General features: G+C 42.2%; 1 protein-coding gene across 5 annotated transcripts in view; it reads left to right on the top strand.

The window, feature by feature from the left end:
• furinb (furin (paired basic amino acid cleaving enzyme) b) overlaps window positions 1-19,099 on the top strand; it is a 75,067-nt gene that overhangs the window by 17,716 nt on the left and 38,252 nt on the right. For all 5 annotated transcript variants that reach the window (XM_061076979.1, XM_061076981.1, XM_061076983.1 and 2 more), the window contains exon 2: window positions 17,607-17,705. In XM_061076979.1, coding sequence (XP_060932962.1) covers window positions 17,607-17,705 — 99 coding nt within the window. The remainder of the gene's footprint in view (window positions 1-17,606; window positions 17,706-19,099) is intronic.

Below are 19,099 nucleotides of genomic sequence, written 5' to 3' on the forward strand. Positions count from 1 at the left end.
AGCCCAATCTATAATGTTTATCAAAGAGAAAAGTTTAAAAACCAAACCTTAAATGTAGAGATCTTTCCTCTGATCCAAACTGGGAGCTGCCTCCCATTATGCTCACAGAGACTGGGGGATTTACATGTAATCCTGCATTTTGAGAGCAGAGCGAACTATTGGGATAAAGTTGGATAAAACTATGAGCTCTCTAAGATATGATGGATTTCGGTCGGTAAAGGCTTTGTAGTGAAGGAAAAGTATTTTCAATTCTTTACTGGATTTCACAGGAAGGCAATTCAGAGATGTTATAAGGACATTCTGATAGAAAGGAATTAAGATCATCCTCTCTAGTGGTTATATATGTGAGCACTAGTTTTTCAATATCATTTTGAGACCATTTGACCAAATAATTAAAGAAGACATTTTAATGTAGTAATATTATATCAGTACAAATAAATCTGACTTGACCTTGAGTAGAGCGATGGCACACAAAGAGGCAGATTCTTTTCATCTACCAGCCTATACCTGAGGCAGTGAGGGAAAAAGTTAATACCGATCAACCCAGTGCTGTTATCGCAGTTTCCACATTAGCGTTAAGTCAGTAGTCATGAGCATTTACAATAACTAAAGCTGCTTATACCTTTTTAATCAAAAACGCACCTACGTGTTGATATGCACAGATGGCAGCACGTCAAACAAATAATCAAATTTGTTCACACACTGACGTGCTGTGATGAACATTTTGTCTAATTGTGACCAAACAGAGATTGTTAGCTTTGTATATACATCTCCCTTCCTCATCAACTGCCTGTCTGATGCCACACACACACACAAACACACACACACACACACACACAGACAGACACAAAGAAAGACTGATATTACCAACCTCCATCCCCGAAAAAAGGAACCAGAATAAACAGCGTGGGATTACTTTTGATATCTCAAACATGACGGTGGGGTTTTTCCTAGAGGAATCAGAATCCAGTTTGCAAAATATGAAATGACAAAGCAGCTGCCGAAGGAGGAAACGCATCTAACAGGTTTGCCCACCTTGGAGAACGCCATCCCTCCAAGCAGATCAAAGTACGTGTCGTGTTTAAAATCGTATTGACTTTATTTTCCACATCTCGGCTCCCAGCGATATCTGTGTCCTGTTCTTTCCATAACTGCTGAATTACAAACATACACTGACCCCGATCTGACCCCATAAAGAAACACACACAAACCTTCATAACTCAGGGGGGGCTGACAGAGGTGTGCGTGTGTGTATGTGTGTGTGAAAGGAACAGACAGGCTCAACACCTACAACAAATTGGCAGATATTGTGATGGATGTTTCGAGCCGCTGCGATGGCAAATTTTCATAATTTCCCCAAATCTAACAATCAATCCTTAATGGAGAAAATAAGCAGCAGATTATTCCATAATGAAAAAAATCATTAGTTGCAATGTATGAAAATAGCTTGAAAGTGCTGCACTCCAACCAACTAACTAGTAAAATCCTGCTTTTACATTAATGCATAATTAACAGTAATGTAAATATACAATATAACAGTTACAGGTAACAAGGGACATTTTTTATTCATTGACTATTATTATTATTATTATTATTATAATATTATTATTACACGTACATTTTCCTGATGATATTTACTTTTCAATGCAGGACCTTTACTTACTTATACAGTGTTCATTTTTGTACTTCTACTTTTACTCAAGCAATGGATGCAAATATTACTTACACTACACACCCCGATACGATTACCATATTTTATTTTTGTTTCCATACTATGAAAATCATATACCATTAACACCCATAAGAAATCTTTCAAAATCCATAAGGAGTCCTTGGATTCACATTTGAAGATTTCTATACACGTTTACCAATCTCAGTACATATTAAGAGATTCTTTGAAACATTTCCAAATCCGATTACACACAATCACTGCTTGAGATACAGTAAGCTCTCCATTCATGTTCACAAATAGCTCTTTTCTTACAATTAAGGCCCTGTGCTTCTGGTTTATTTATGAGGCAAACAGTGACGATCATCATAGCGGGCCTGACATGATCGGACCATCCCTCTAAGGCAAGGCGGGAAGGGAATTTTGTTGGGCAGCGATCACACACACTTTGTTTTGAGCTTTCATGCTCATGGAGGCTGTCAAGAATGACTGAAACTCCACTCTTCTGGTTTTTCATCATAAACCTCTTGGCATTCTGCTGCCAGCTCCATTGTTGTTGTTTGTGGTTGTAGGGGGTTTGTGAAAAAAATAAATTACCAAAAAAGAAGCAAACAGTGCAGTGCGCCAGGCTGTCCTTTGATCCAGCCTTCAGAAAATGTCTTTGTCTCTGTTATGGATGTGTGAGAGGAAATTGAAAAACAAAATAGGATTTTGGAAAATGTAGTGGTTCGCAGGATGTTAATCTCCTGTTCTATTTTTGCAGGAAACCTCAAACTGCATGCTCCCGTCCTGAGCAAAAAATCCTAAAGGTGCTAGTCACGTGATGTAGCTTAGCAGAAGGCTTCAGCCATTTATCATTGTTACAAAGGCTATCATGGGACCTTGCCCAGGTGTCCTTTATAATAAGTGCTCTGTTCTCTGGTGGTTTCAGTGCATACACCCACAGCATGTGACTGGTAGTTTAGTCTCTGTGTGTTCCCTGCTGCATTTGGTTTCAACACCTTGCTGCAGTTTTATATGTTTAAACACTTAAATCATAAAGAAAAAAGTAATACGGCTGCACTCAGTTTCTCCCTCTCACAAATGTTATTTTTCTCCAGCTCCCTGTCGTCAGACCGTGTTTGCCCTTCTTTGTAGAAATGATTATAGACATTTCGTCAGTAAATCTGTGCCTCTATTGATCAATTTTCGTTGTTGAGATTGAATCGCGGTAAATGTCGTGCCCTTTCCAGTGTGCAGCTATTTTGCATTGAATGGGATCACAACAGACAGACCTGGCGTGGCTGAATGCAATATGATTAAGCTCTTTAATAGCTTAATTCATGCTTGGTTGCTTTCTTTGACCAATCGACTTAACAATACTGAGCAATCCAGATTTACCCCTCGCCGACAGTAAATTAAAGCACAACAAACAACAATTAATAAATGGAGTGATCAAACAATCTAGATCTTGCAGCCTACCATTTCTGGTGTGGGTGGTCGAAGCCTTTTAATGGAAGTGCAAGTATACACAGACGATAGGGACACTTATTTTCCCGTGACACCGTCTTCAGCTGTTGTTTTTCTCATGTCAGAATAATATCCATCTGCGATGACATATGCTTACATGGATAATGCGATTCTGTATTTGTCTTGCCTTTTGTTTCTTAGAATTTGTGCGGTGACTCATATCAGCCCGGCGCTTTGATCAGATTTGGGAACGAAGCCAGCTCCCATACAGAGGTTATTTTAGGCTCTCGTGAAACTATGCAAAGCTCAACTTCTCAATACACAAACACCCCAAGTCTCAATCTCTGACAGTTCTCCCCCCGAGGCTGGAGGTGTACTGTAGCTGCGGAGGTGAATGTCCAAAAGCGCTTTGGTTATCGCAAAGAGGCTTCGATGTATCTGCCAGCACCAGAAGGGCTCTGGAAGCCTAAGTACATTTGTGCACAGTAATGAGCTGAGGGAATGTCTGTTCAGTTTACCTTTGAGAAGCCACACAATTTAGAAAAAGAGACTTTGATTGAATGAAATATAAGTTTCATCTTTGCAACAATTATCGACCTTCATTGAAGAAAAAAACCTATTGGCTACCAGCTATTTAGTTTTCATGAATGCTTCCAATTATTCATCCTTTTCTCTCATAATTAACTTGCATCCCCACACTGTCGTATTATCAAACACTCAAGTGGTCATTTACATTGATGCAATGACTTTCACTGATAAAAATAACTTAAATTCCACAAGTCATTTAGTTAAATTACATTTCTGTAGTGGAAATCTTTTCAAAATATGATATTAATATCTTTCTGAAGAAATCTTTCAGCTGAATTTGAGATCAACAGCTTCCGTGCATTATTTTGGCTTTTGTGGATGTAACAGTCTCTAAGAAAACAATCATGCAATCTTAGTATCAAGATGGATCTTCCATATGTTTATTTCAGAGGTATGTGTTTCCCTTTGTAGCCTTATCAAATGGGTTTGCTGTAATTTTACTCTGCAAAAGATACCAGCACGAATTCAATTGGGGAATGGCAATTCTGAATCCTTGATCTACATGGCCTAATTCATTGTTCATATAATTATTGCAGCCAAGTGCAAAGCTTCTCTTTTCAAAGCTGTGTGAATCGATCTGCTGAAGTGAGTTTTGTCAATGTGGGGAATTTTCTTTCACCTTTTCACCTTGTCCATCATGTGAAGGTAGAAGGAGATTAACTCCTTAAAGGTTCTTTTCACTGTAGGAGAACTAGAAAACTGCCTTGAAAACATTCCACGTGCCGTCTCCCTTGGTTTCCAGGGAGCTTAAGTGCCATCCTGGTTCTGGGGTATGGTGATGGTTTGATTTGATCTTTTTCTAATTGAAGGGGCTGCAGTGTGGTTATGCAATTACCATTGATGCATCCTGATGCTTGCACTTTTTGAAAATGTCATTTTCGAAAAGAACGAATTATGAACTGGATTAAAATTGATTAACAGTTTGAATATAAGAAAATATTTTTTCTAAAGCAGCAGCAATGCCACTATATATCAGCAAAATAAATATTATTCCTGACATCAAAATACTGAGTAAAGCTCAGAAAGAATGAGAAACACAGACATCAGTCAGTATCAGTCCTTCATCTTGTCCTCTGTCCTCCTCCCTCTGCTGCTGCTGTGATTCTCTGCCTGCAGATATCGGGCAGGAGGCATGGAAACCAAATGACAGAGATTATGGTAGAGAACTCTCAGCATAGTTTTAGATACCCCGCCTGGAAAGGAAAAACCTTTGTAAGGCTCCTGGATGAATAAAGCCATTGTGGCTTTTCTCTGAAAAGAGTGTTCGGTTCACGGGTAAGTCTAGCTAGGCCTTTTGTCGTATTATCTCTTTGTGGCCATCAGCTGTGTGTCCGTCCTAAAACCGATCATTGTGTCAAGGCTCCTCCTCTTCATTCCAATGAACTGCTGGATAACTGACTTGGAAAGAGAAAGCTGTTTTCCAGCCAGTGTTTAAGAGTTTGTCTCGGCTGTAAAGACACCAGCGTATCTCTCTAGAGACAGACCTTCATGTATCTGAAAGACCCTGCACAAAGTCTTAGATGTGTTTTTCAAAGGTTAATATGAACACGGTTTCTATGCTGTTCATGGCTATGGCAGCAGAGTGTTTTTTGAGTGTTGGGATGTTGTCCACACTCATCTTGCCCTTACAAAGAACAGGCTGTGGGCAGCAGTACATGTAAGGGGGCAGGCAGTCTGTGAGCATCAGGCTGCTGGTAGCGCTGTTAGCAGCTGCTGACAGGTGGTGCAGCATGAAACAGGAGGAGAATGCCACGGGAGCCCCACACCCTGGTATAAGGAATAATGATGAGGCGAAGGATTGGAGCTTTGATGGTTCCAAGATACAGGCTGTGGAAGAAAATGAAGGCAGTGGACGGACAGAAGGAAACAGTGATCCTCTATCAGACAATCGAGGCTGGAAGTGTAGCAGCAGGTGAAGTGAACAGTGTAAACGCCGGAATGGAGGATGAGGAAATGTTGGATGATAAGCAGCCATATTCACTGCAGGAGATCAGTTATTTCCAAGATGAAACCTGTGGCAGGCGGTCTGTGGAAATAGCCGATTTCTCTCCTGGTGTAGACAGATTCATTAACTCTGCTGTGGAGATAAGAAAATCGGTTGGATATGAACAGCTGAGTAAACAGAAAAAAGTTTTTGTCTGACGAAACTTTGGGAAAGAAAAACTGAAAAGTTCCACTAAATGCATTTTGAAGGGATTCTTGCCCTTGTCTTTTTCTCTCTGCTCTACACGGAAGTTTTGAGAGTGGAAACTTCATACATCAGTGGAGGGGATGGAGATAAGTGAGCTGTGTTACTGAGATACCAACCACTTCCAAAACAATGAGGGTTCGATTGTTAACAGTCTGTCTGCCTCTCTGCTCTAGCACCGGTTTACTGTTGTATAATACCCAGATGCACTCATTACAGCAACACAGAGTAGACGGACCTGCTGTTCTGTTTTCACCTGTGTCGGAGGGGGTGTGCAGGGATTGACGGACCTCTGCCGGCCGTAGAACAGCCTTTCGACTTCAGGCCGCTTGGCGTCTCCTCGAACATGTGCAGCAGCTGTGGAATGAATCAACATCTGCGCTGCTTTGTAGAGCGAAAAAAACCTGGCCCATGATGAGCACCTGTTTCTCCTGGTTCAAGCTGGTATGGACACATCCCAGTCAGCCAAGCTTGAGTGCCTGGAGACCTGCTTGAAATGCAATGAGAGACTGTTCTCCGCTGTATGGTGATGTGCAGTGTGCAGAAAACCCCTTTTATAGAACCTGGCTCCACTGAAGTCTGCAGGGTCTCTGCATCTTCTGGAAAGACTGTTGGTAGAGATCGGTGTTCCTCTGGGTCTCTTTGGGGGACGTTAGGGATTGAGACGATGATCCTCCTGTCATGTAACCTGAGTTTCCAATATCGTTCACCAGTGCTGCAATGGAGGAGCTGGAGGTACACCAACATTGACTGGAAATAAAAACTGACATCTTGACAGCTGCCCTAAAGTGAAGCCAAAGCATCTTTATGTTGGCTGGATGAAGTATATGTCATAATAACCACATCCTCCAAGTAAGGGGATGGGACACAGACCCCCAAATAAGTCACATACAATTTATATTTGTTAGTTGTTATAACATCTCGATTTAACGATTGTTGGAGCACATGTATCGGCAGGACCTTGCTACTGAGGATCCATCCCCTGATTGCTACTGGCTCCAAATATGCAAGATGGTTGGCTTCATTTCAGGGGAGTGGGAGGACGCGTCTTCATATGATCTGAAACAGCAGAACGGCATGATTTCTCAAGAGTATCAAACAAGGAGCCTCTCCTCTGACAGTAAACGTGCTTCGCATCATTAGCTGGTGTCAAAGAGTCAAGGTGGTACCAGGGTCATCTCCCTGAGGCAGCTGGAGGTCTCTGGACAAACCGCTCTTCTCATTTGAAAAATATAGAAATAAATCTCAGCAGCGCCTGTCATATTTCAGCTGCGGCATATCACAGCTGTTAGGTGCTGTGTTTTGTTGTCCTAAACCGTCTGTGAGTTTGAGGTTCAAGGAGAGGGCATAGGCTTTCATGAATTTGAACGAGGCCGAGTTCAAAGACGTACACCTCGTGCGCTCTCATGGTCGCAGCACGTTGTCGCCCTTGATTCTTCTAGAGAAAGGAACAATGAGGTGCTGAGAATCTTCTTGTCGATTCAGGAGGCCGCTGTACTTTTTCTTTGAGAGCACAAACATGCACAGACAACGGAAGAATATGTTGTGTCACATTTGATAGAACTCTGTAGATTGAAACCCTGTTATCTTTAAGCAGCGCACCATGTATTTTGCTATAGAGGTCAGGTGTGCAACTCGCTGCCGTGATTGCGGAGCTGAGCTGATTCTTTGCCCCATCTTTTGATCGCATCTTGTTTTGATCGCATCTTGTTTGTGTAATATTTTTAATTTGTGGTGTGTGTACATACAATGCTCAAAATAACTTCATGCTTCAGGCGTAATGGAACATTTTAATTAATCCTTTTATGTATCTTTTAGGAAAATTAATGTAGCATGTTAATTATGCTGATAATGTTATTAAAGATTGTGTGCTCACTTGTCCTTGTGTGTGTAATTTAGGAAAACACATGCACAGGTAAAAAAAATAAATAAACCAGGTCTTTCGTGTCATTAACTCTTGATAAGGCTGCATTTCACTAGCCAACAAAGAATGTTTGATAAGCTGTCTTATTCAGTTTTTTACATATATGGTATTTTTAAGCAAAGTTCTTGTACAGAGATTTGTGTTACCAACGCAACACTAAATCTAACCATTCAGTTATTTTTACTAATCAGAAAATGTAATGTTTCTTTTAATGAGAAAGAAAATCAGTAACTGTCACCTGTATGATATCCACTTATATTCGGTAATTGCTTTAAAAAGAACCTCTTATCGCCCACTGCAAAAAACAAAGACATATGTCTGCCTGTCTGTCTACTCAACGCCAGATAATACATGTGCTCCTGTTTAACAGGATCTGAACTTTGAGATTGGAGAAGCAGAGCTCACATGACAAGAGGTTGGAATTAGAAAGAATCCATTATCACACATTGTTAGTGGGTGTATCAGTGGTTGGTTATAATTATCATCTCAGCTGAAGCAGTGCGCCCGTGCACATGAGGCACTGTCAGAGTGAACTAACGTTCTTTATGGGGGAGGTGGAAGATACACAGGTGAAAATATTATCCTCAGGCTAATCACGCTGCAAAGATAAGACGATGTGTCTTTTATATACTGAAGACCTACCATGGTTACTATGGTGCTTCCTGGTGCTTAATTGGAATAACCATGACCCATGATAACAATAACCTCATTGTTTGCAGTTGGAAATAATGCTGTGAAATTAGGATTAAAATGTTTAGTTAAAATGTATACAAGGGTTATATTGTTACACAAGTTGCATTTTCCTTTTGAAGAATCAAACACTAATATTTACTCAGTTTTGCCGGCCTTTATGCATAATTTGAAAAATGATTTTTTATATTTAATTTGTTGTAATTAGTCACTGAACAATGTGCAGTAATTGTAAAACAGGCACACAATTAAAAGGCTGTTGTCGTGGTGCTGGAGAGGTTTCCATGACGAGCGCCTGCATCCATCAAAAAAGACTTGAATAATAGAGGCGTGTCATGCACTTTCTATTGTTGAGCCCATCTGAACAGACAGGCAGTCGTCGCCAAAATTGCAGGGTGCTGCTGGAGTGCCAGCGACACACCCCCGGTACTCCACCTTTCAACCCATGGCAGTGTGGCATGTCATCAGGACTGTGGTAGTCGGCAAGTGAAGATCGCAACACCCAATTCCTATATAATATATATAGAGCTCAGAATACTCTGTAAATGTATGCGTGTCACATACAGTCTGAATCTGTCAGGTTTTCCATCCAGGTTACATTGAGCCGATAGGAAGACAAGACTGATTTTAATAAGGGTCTCAACATGTGGAGGGAGGTCAAATGTAAGCACTGAGTGTGTCGGCATTAATAGATGGAGCCAGGGGAGAAGTCACGGGTGCACTGAGTGAAAGACACGAGGAGAGAAGGAATTAAACTGACGAGAGCTGAATGGAATTGGAAGTGGAACCTATTTGCTTCAGTTCCCAAAAACCAGGGTGATGAAGCCTGACAGAGGCTGTTCAGCATAGGTGATGTGGAAAAGAGCAGCGGGGCTAAGTTACACTCCGCAAATGCATAATCCAGGAACCCTCACAGAATCCCAGCGCTGTTAAGCAGGCCACCGTCTGAGGAACGCGCCGGAGGGGACAGCTGGAGGCTGGAGTTGTCTTTCTGTGTTGACCTCATCACACGTGGAGGGTGGAAGACAGACATTCAGAGGTGTGAGTGGGTTGGTATATGTGTCGATGAGGGCTTGTGAGCGCAGATTGTTCACCGCTCTGGGATGTTTTAAGCAATAGTGCGAGGTCACTTGTCTCTTGGGGTTTAGTTTCTACATTTTTCTCTCGCTGTAGGGTTGCATGTTGCTGCTGCACATCCGAAGGTGCTGACAGCTTCCATCTTCTCGAGCTGAGGCCTTGAAGTGAAGGGCACGTACTTGGCAGAGGACGTTTTGAACGTTTCATTTGCAGCAGTCCATCACTGCTGCTGCACACCCACAGAGCGTCTCTGATTCTGCCTCCCCACTCGCATCCATTGATAGATCGACTGATCCGAGTCTATGAAAAATCAATAGGACAGCCCTCTGGGTGCACTCCACATTGATTTCTCATGGTCAGTGGTTACTATACTAACAAGTTGCAGGCTTTTTATTTCGTGGGCAAAAGTGCACTCGTCCGTGGCTCTGCAGCCAACAGGTTGGAACAAAGTCATGTAGGAGCAAAGGGTGATATACCGACATAAATGATGGGTGGAGGAGGAGGAGAAAGAGGAGGAGGAGAGATTTTTATTTTTGCCTAACAGAGTCAAATGCAGTTTGTGTATGCTATTCGTTTAAGAACAGAATTTTGAACGATGTGGCAATCAGGGTGACATGCTGCCTCCAGGCATGAAGCAAAGGCCAACAGTGCTCGGGTTGAACAGCACAACACCTCTGAATACCAAACAGTAGCATTTCAAAATACATATATTTTTCTTTTCCCCAATTCTCTCTGCAGCTGTCTTTTTCTTTCTTCTCATTTGCATAATGCTATGCTTCATTATCTTAACTCTTCGTCCCGTGCACTCACCATTGCTTCCACATTTCTTTCCATCGCTTCTTTTGATCCAAAGAGCATTGATCCTGTTCATCTGTTCATAATGTCTGTTTATTCTGCTCTGATCCCATTGGCTGGAAAATGAACCCAGTTTAATCTCAAGCCTCTAGAGGTTGTTTTCATGCATCGTCACGTCCTCTGCTTGTCTTTGTGGAAAAGGGAAGATACCTCACATGGCCCCAGCTTCAAGAACATCTCTGTTTATCTTAATGTGTATTCGTCTACCTCCCATCCTCTCTCCTCTCTCCTCTCTCCTCTCTCCTCTCTCCTCTCTCCTCTCTCCTCTCTCCTCTCTCCTCTCTCCTCTCTCCTCTCTCCTCTCTCCTCTCTCCTCTCTCCTCTCTCCACTTCTCTCTCCTCTGCCTCCTTCTCCCCCTCTCAACCTTCTTTTTCTTCTTTCAATAAATGGTGGCTGCAACATTTCATGGAGAGATGCCTGGCCTGACCGTTGCGCTGCGATATCATAGCAGGTTAACTGTGTGATCGCTGACATTACTAATGTTGGGAGAAACCTGCCCGGTGTGCTGAAGCATCGCAATTGAGTCCATGCATATTCGATGCTCCGGTGAAGCGTAGTTAAAGTTGGGTGTTTACTAATTTGGTTAGCACATTTCTTGAACCCAGACGGGGATTTGAGACTTCGAATCGACTCACAGGGATAAATCTGAAATTAAGAAGTCAAGGAGTGATCTGAAATATTGAATAAGTCTTGCTCTCTCTGACACACAAACACACACACACACACACACACACACACACACGCGCGCGCACACACACACACACACACACACACACACACACACACAAACACACACACACACACACACACACACTCCCTCAAATGCAATGTCTTTTTATCTGTCTCGGTCTCCCTTTCTCAAGGCCATGGCTTTGAGTCTTTGGTGAGTGTGTGTGTGTGCGTCTTTGGCACATGTATGAATAACTTTGAACAGCATCTTTTTTGAGAGATCGAGATGTTGGCTGCATGTGTCAGTGCCACTCTGACTATCGTGTGTGTGTGTGTGTGTGTGTGTGTGTGTGTGTGTGTGTGTGTGTGTGTGTGTGTGTGTGTGTGTGTGTGTGTGTGTGTGTGTGTGTGTGGGAGTGTTTAGATAAGCCCTCTCTCCATGCTCTGTCCCTTATCTTCTCACTGAAAAATCTCACCAGAGAAATAAGCTACATCCGGAATACATCTTCTTCTACCCTTTTTTATTTTGCGTCTGTAGCAAATGCATGAGTTTCACATATTCGGGCCATTTTATCTTTTTTACTCTCATCTAACGTATAACCCGCCACATCAAGGCGTGAGATTCACCATATTTTTATTCAAGCATAGAATTAAAAGGAGCGATACCATCTTTGATTAGGGTTACAAAGCAGTGGTCATTTAAAGTAACACAACTGTATGAATTTAGTAAATGGTAATATTTGCCAAATGTCAGGCATCAGTCGGGGCACCATATATCTGCCCTCCTCTGTCTTGTGTGACACATTCCTATTGTAGCCAATTTCATCTCAGTTTCTAACCTCTGCTCATCTGTCCTCCTGTGATGTATTTCTTTCTCCTGCATCACTTTAATTTTCCTTCCTTTCTTCCATATTCCACTGTGGCCGTCTCTTCCGGAATAGGAATAGGTCTTGCCGGACACACTGTAATTTAGAATCTCTTTACTTTCAAGTTCTTTGTGCTTTTTCCCACTGCTGCTGGGCCCATGGCTCATTATTTCTTATTAAGGAAAATGTATTAAATGGTCTGAATTAGCTTTCGCACCTCTCTTACTGCCTGTATTTTATAAGGGTCTTCATGGGTATTTTGTTCATTTGTTTCTATTCAGCCACATAATTAGCCAAAACCATGTTTTTTTTATGGCTCCGCTCCCAAGAAAACAAGTCCCCTGAGCCGCTGAATGCAGTTGAGGCAGGCAACTTGCAGAATTAGAGCTGAGATGCAAACAAATAATTACCCTTCATTTGAAAACAGTCAATTATCCTCTTTTACAGAGTAAAATAATGAGCTTCTCCCAGTTAGCCGAGCCCCAGTGTTACAGCTGTAATTAGTCCAAAAGATGGCAGTGCAAAGGCTCAGTGGACACCAACAACACAACAGCACAACAGCAAATATCCCAACAACCCTGCGACGCACAACACATTTGCCGTGTACATAGAGCAAAACGAGCCTGTTTCCGTGCAGCCCTGTGTTGATGTGTGTTTTGTGTGAATAGGAAACATAAATAAAGGAAGGGCAGCATGTAAAGAGGGAGGGAAGCGAGAGAAGGGAAAGGGTTGGCTGGCTGTGTAGAAATCAATGAGCTCTGCTGTGCTGCTGACATTTCTATCTGCGATGTGCTAAAGAAGCTGCCTGAGTGCTTTTCTACAAGTGCAGTCTCTCACACATTCATGCGCCTGCTGTAGCGTCTTCCATTAAATTACTGGCGTTACATATATAAATATATATATATCACAGGCTGCAAATTAATGTAAGTAGTGTAGAGTCAATTACTAGAATGGCTGCAAACCAACCACTGGGGCCAGTGTTTTTCCTTGAAAGATGGGTCTGATTGAAGCCAATTCTGATAAGGTGGATTTGCCTCATGTGCACTTTTTCTCAAGCTTATGGGAATACACTTAACATTGAGCTCTGTCACAGTCAATATCAGCGCAGTGGACCTCTAGGTTCCTGTGCTGAATACGGAATATTTCTAATCAGTCCCTTTGCAGAATGCATGCGAAGATTAAAACATGCATTTGCAATACACTCACATATTCTGCTTATCTACAGCATCTATACACGGCCATTTCTCTGAGTACCGGAATCTGTGTTCATTCTCCCAGTTGGATTTCAGGTCATTGATAAGAAAAAATGCGATTCTATCGTGAACCTTCTCCATCAGGTGCCACTTGAGACACAGCTTATCAGGCACAAAGAACATTTCAGTCACATTCATCAATAAGTGCAGTGCATTTTAGTCTCGCCAGTTTAATGAAAAAGAAAACTTTCCCTCACTTCAAATCAGTAAGTAACATTTTGGAGTTTCCCTTAACACACACACAGACATACACACACACACACACACACACACTCACTCACACACAATATAATGTGAAATAACAAGGAGGTTACAGCCCAGTGAAAGCGTGTTACATTTCTCTTTTTGGCACCATTGATGTGAAGCCGCTCTCATCTGGGCCACAAGTGACTGAACAACTGTGGCTGCAGCCGGCTAGGGACCGAGGCAGAAGGGACCAGGTCAGGACACAGCAGCACATTCAGACACATCGTGACATTTCTGTCAGTCAACCTGAAGTCTAACAACCGCTCTGGCTGAATTCTTCATGTGAGTGTGAGGCAAAATAATATGGTACGATGTGGAGTCATAGACCCTGAAATATATCTATATATATTCATATTAAAGGATGTAGACTAACCCAAACCTGAACCCTGGAAGGTAAGGCCAATGCAGAAGTGCCTGAAACTTGTATTCTCTTTGATGCCAAGGAGAGGGCAACTTCTTTGGTTGCAAAAACGGTTTCTTTACATGCCTATACGAAATATCTCCGCTCCTAATAATATCTGGTATGGCGCTGGCCAAACTCAAAACAGCAGTTCACAAACTAGTGGAAGATGTAAGAGTGTGGGGGGGCACTTTACTGTTAAATACATCGTCTTGAGTTTCATTGCTCAGCAGTTAGGAAAGAGATAAGGTAAATGTTAATCAGATTCATAAAAATCACATTTGGAACACTGATGTGGTGAGTGGGCTGAAGAGACTGTAAACATAAAAATGTTGATGCTTCACTCAGCTCCTGGACTGACAGGAAACTTTTGATAAGCAATTTTTATGTCAGTTCCACTCAAACTGAGCCAACGTGTAGACTCCCACATCCGTCTGTGCACACTCGTCAGGTTCAAAGTTCGTCACATTACCGGCTTGAAGTGTTTGACATTCGCATCAGATGAGCACGATCTAGACGAGTGTTTGCTTCTTAACTAATGTCATTTTAAAAGCAGTCACAGAATTCCAGTTCTTCTTTGCCGCTGCACCGGGGGGGTTCCAACCGAAGTCAGATGAAGAGGAATGTCTTTCCATGCTAAATTATAATTACCATCATGTCACAGTGTTCAGTGCCGCTCTTCCTGTTCACAGATTTATTCCTGCAGAGAATCCCACAAATCAGGGCTGTCCCCCCTGAGAAAGCCACAGTTGTATTTGGGCTTTTGTTCAGACTTTTTGTGTCTTCGTCAGAAGCCTGCATTCATCAGTGGAAGGTTTCTGACTGAATTACCCATTCAGAGCATGAATTCTGAATGATTATAGAATGTAAAATGAAAAACATGGACACTGTGAAATGAGCAGTTCACTTGTGGAATACTCTGCTCTTGAATCGTAAGTTTTTATGTTTCATTTATTAGTATATACTGTCTGTGCATTAAAAGGGCGACTTTCTCTGGAGTTTATGAGTACAAGTCTATCCTTTCACTATCACCTCTAACTTTACTGTAATATTACTTTGGAGGACGTAAAAACAGATTCCAGTCTGTTTTCTGCAATTTGAATCAAAAACGATCTGTTTTTTAACAATATACTAAAATAATTTATTCAAATGACCAATTATTTTGTTGATAAAGATATGTAATACTGGCAACTGAACTAAAACAACTATTCAGACCATTTGTCCGTTGATTGTCTGAGCCATTCATCTGCAACAACTGATTGAAATCATCGGTTAATTGTTTCACAAATACAAAAGACACGGATGTTATTATGTTTTTATGTAACTGTAATCTTGCTAAATTAGCTCTGCAGTCCCACTTTCCTTTATATTGATTAGCAATTTTGTCTTTGGGTTATTTTTAATTAGATATTTTGCTAAAGATTTACCTCCTACAGGAAGGTAAAGACATGATGGAGATTGGAGCGACACAGCTACAACATTTGAGAAAGAAACTTCTGGCAGTGACCAGTGAGGAGTGTAAAGAGAAGCCAGTAGTGCAGACTCAGAGCACAGGGTGACTAATGACCCACAGTGCTCTGTTATTATCGCTGGCACACACACACACCCACACACACAGGAACACACACGTACCATATAATTCATTCTGGTTCCGACTTTGGAGAGGCGTGACTCAGCTGCACTCATGAGCAGCTACACCAACATTTCTATCTCCATTTCAATTTCCCAGGACCCGTAGACCCCTGGTGTAAATGAGGATATCAGCACTCCAGGAAATAGCTTTGTCCCGCAGAAAAACCAGCCCGGTGCCGCGCAAATAAGCTTTCTGCCCCGCCGCAATCAATGCGAAAGTGGCTATCATTAATTCGCCGGGTCAGATCCTTCTGCACAACTAAATCTTACATCATCCAGAGGCCATTTCCGTGAACACTTTTTCAAGATGAGGGTGTCGGGGAGGTCAGACGCTGATTGTCTTATTTTTCTCCCAATGTGACAAAGTCAGTATCAACTGGGGACCTTGCACTTCAGTGTCGTGTTTGAACTGAGGTGATGCTGGTTGCAGATTTTTTTCATTCTGAAACTGTGAATGATGTGTCAAGTTTACCACTACTCAGAGACAGACCAAAATTTCTGGAATTATACGATTGAAGATCTCTGTATCTAGTGCTCAATCGACATGTGTATATCTTCGTGATATGTAGGAGTACAATGATTAAATGGTATTTTTCAACTTGATCACATAAGCTATTTGATCTGTGTTTTTAAATCAGTGTAGAGGTTTTTATGGGGACATTTCTTCCTTTCATTGGCCACATTTTCATTACTCACGGTCTTTTCAGAAATGTGTCTCCACACAAAAGCAGCCTTTAAGGGAGCCAGAAGCATCTTTAACTGCAGGCAACATGAACTCAAAAGGAAAAACTATAATTTCTGCTTAAAACCGAGTAAATTAGGACCGATTTTCACAAGTCTTAATTACAAATAATTGACAAATAAAGTCACGTTGGCCGACACTGGGCTGGCAGCTCTCCTGTGTATCAGTTCTGCCAGACTGGGCCTCCAAGCTCCAGCCTCCAGTCTGGGCGGCTCGCAGACAGCCAGGCGGCAGAATGAGCCTGCAGCCCCAGGAGAACCTGCCATCCTGCTGCGTCTGCGCTTCTCCCCCTTCACACACATCCATCCTGCCCAGCCGGGCCTGTCAAACCCTGCGTCTCCTCTCCTCCCTTAACCTCCCTCCGTCATCTCCCTCCTCCCTTTTCCCCCTCCTCTCTTCCTCCGCTCCACTGGGCTTGTGAAGGTGAGCCATTCCCCAGTGGCACAGCTGTACAGATTGCAGTGCTTCCTCTTCAAATGGATGCTCCTCTCTCTGGTGAATACCTGCGAGGAGAGCGATGGTGCGGCTCCTCCTCGTCCTCTTCCTTGACCTTCTGTTTGGTTATTTCTGTCTTTCTACCCCACACCTATCTCTGGACATCTGTATTATTTATTTTCTGTCTTGCTCTCAGGTCAGCTTAAGTGAGGAGTGCCCAGGCTGCTCAATGTGTCACGTATGAGGAGGGCTGAGAAAACGAAAAGCCCCACGGTTTGAGGCCGGTTGGATGAAAGCTGTGACCCAATCACTTGTCCTTAAAAGCTCTTTCATTAGACGGTTGTGTAAGGAAACAATGAGAGCATCACAAAGAAAGCTTCCATATAGCTCTGAAGTGGCTCTCTCTCTCTAATAGATGCATCTAATCATTTTACTCAGGTCGTGTCCATCTGCCGCCGTGTAATGGATGTCTCCCTCTTGATGCACCTCTTTGTGTGTCTAACATTTTCTTCAGTCTGTAGAGTCTCTCGGCGCACTCCCAGGTTTGCTTCCAGAATAAAAATCCTCACTTAATTTAAACAAAGATAAAATAGCCATTTTATCATACAACTCTCATGATGTCTTTACGGCGCTTTCGGTGGATAACACTCACGGTTATGGGTGCTAGTAAAATAAAGGTGATTCGTCTGTGATAAAGTGAAGAGACGCTCACGTTTCAACGAGCCAGAATATTAATGGACACTCGTTTAGAATATAGACAGAAATCGCCAAGATGTGATGTCAAAATGTCTGTTTTCAGCTCTTTTTGACATAAACACATTTTCTCATGTGCACACAAACGCCCTGGTGAGCAGTGGAGTGTTATGAGGCTATTCTGTCGAAGCAGGTGAACTCATTTCTTTTTCCCTTTGTGTCTGTGCAGGTTTTTGGAGATTATTATCACTTCAGGCATCATGCCGTGGAGAAGAGGGCTTTGTCCGGCCACAGGGGGATGCACATCAGACTCCAGAAAGAACCCCAGGTAAGACTGGTGTCAGCTCGCACACAGCTCATTGCAGCAACAAAAGGCCAGAAGACAGATTGGATTGCACGCAATGAGTGTGTGTATCACAAGAGAACAGAATGCCAACATCAGTGACAGCTTGTCTGCTCTGAATCTTTTTGCAGTCCGCTCCATCTGTCCCTCTGACCAAATCCAAGGAGCTGTGGAGCTGCAAATATGCTAAATAAACCCTCCCATCAAAACAGCACAACAGCTGGGAGAGTCACTGTTGTTGGCCTTGCTTTTCTTTATCCTTGTTAAACCATTGTTTGCACTTAAATGTTAACTAGAGGGGAAGATTGGAATTCATTAGTCCAACATCCAAAAACAGGAACATCATTCAACCCGGGTGTCACTTTCATTTGGACATCTGGTCCTGGATTCACAATCAGCCCATCCACCAATTTATACCTGGCATACTCTGCAAATCTGTGTAATACAGTGGTTGAGTCTGCATACAAATTACAACAGAATGGAATACAGTTTTTTATGTCTTTTTAGGGATTTAGCAAGACCTACAGTACATAAAGCCGCTGTCAGACATGCACTGAGGTCCAAACATTTTGCAGAAATTTTCTGAAATGGCTGTAAAAGAGTCAGTTTCTCTCTGAACTTTTGCAGCTAGCCCCCTAGTGGCATGTCAGAGAGAGCCCATGTGTTCACTTGATGATGTTTCTAACACTTGAACAATACAATCGCTCAGTATGAGAAAGCCATTCACATAGAAGATGCTGAAGAACTTGTTAACTTGGAAAGACGACTAGAATTGAGTGGTTTTGGCTATCGCGCCGTCGCTGGGTCGGACATCCTGCATGCTCCATCCATATGCCACATCTCACCCAATATCCTATAAAATGTAATTCTAGTTCATGTCTGAAAACGGCTATAGAAGGTAGTGGTCATGAAATCCAGAATGACTAATGTATCAACTATATGGGCTGTGTTTGAATATCCTCGAACAAATTACGTGTAAGTTAAAATTCTTTTTAAGCTTTTCTTTACTATGTGACAGCCCTTTTGTTGAGGTCAGAGGTCGTCACCAGCGTGTCTGAAAGACAGCTCAAGTTTGCACTATTCACAGGAGAAAGGTTTGACATTATTAAAAAATTGTTTCAAATTTGAGAAACTTCACTGAAAGTGACTTTAAACATAACAGTGAAAGCCTAAAGAGGGAATGGCGGAGGGCAGAAAGCACTTACTATGTCTTCTAACCTTCATGAATATTAAGAACCCTTTTCTGTATTAAGACAGGTTCCTTGCATATTAAAACTCGTGCACAGACGAGGAACAAATTTGTAGGATAATTCTGGCTAACAATCTTTGTACTTATTATTACATTTTATATTATACGCCATCAAGCAGCCTTTAGATCT

This window comes from Limanda limanda, chromosome 8 (assembly GCF_963576545.1).
Source record: "Limanda limanda chromosome 8, fLimLim1.1, whole genome shotgun sequence".
In the NCBI taxonomy this organism is placed as follows: domain Eukaryota; kingdom Metazoa; phylum Chordata; class Actinopteri; order Pleuronectiformes; family Pleuronectidae; genus Limanda; species Limanda limanda.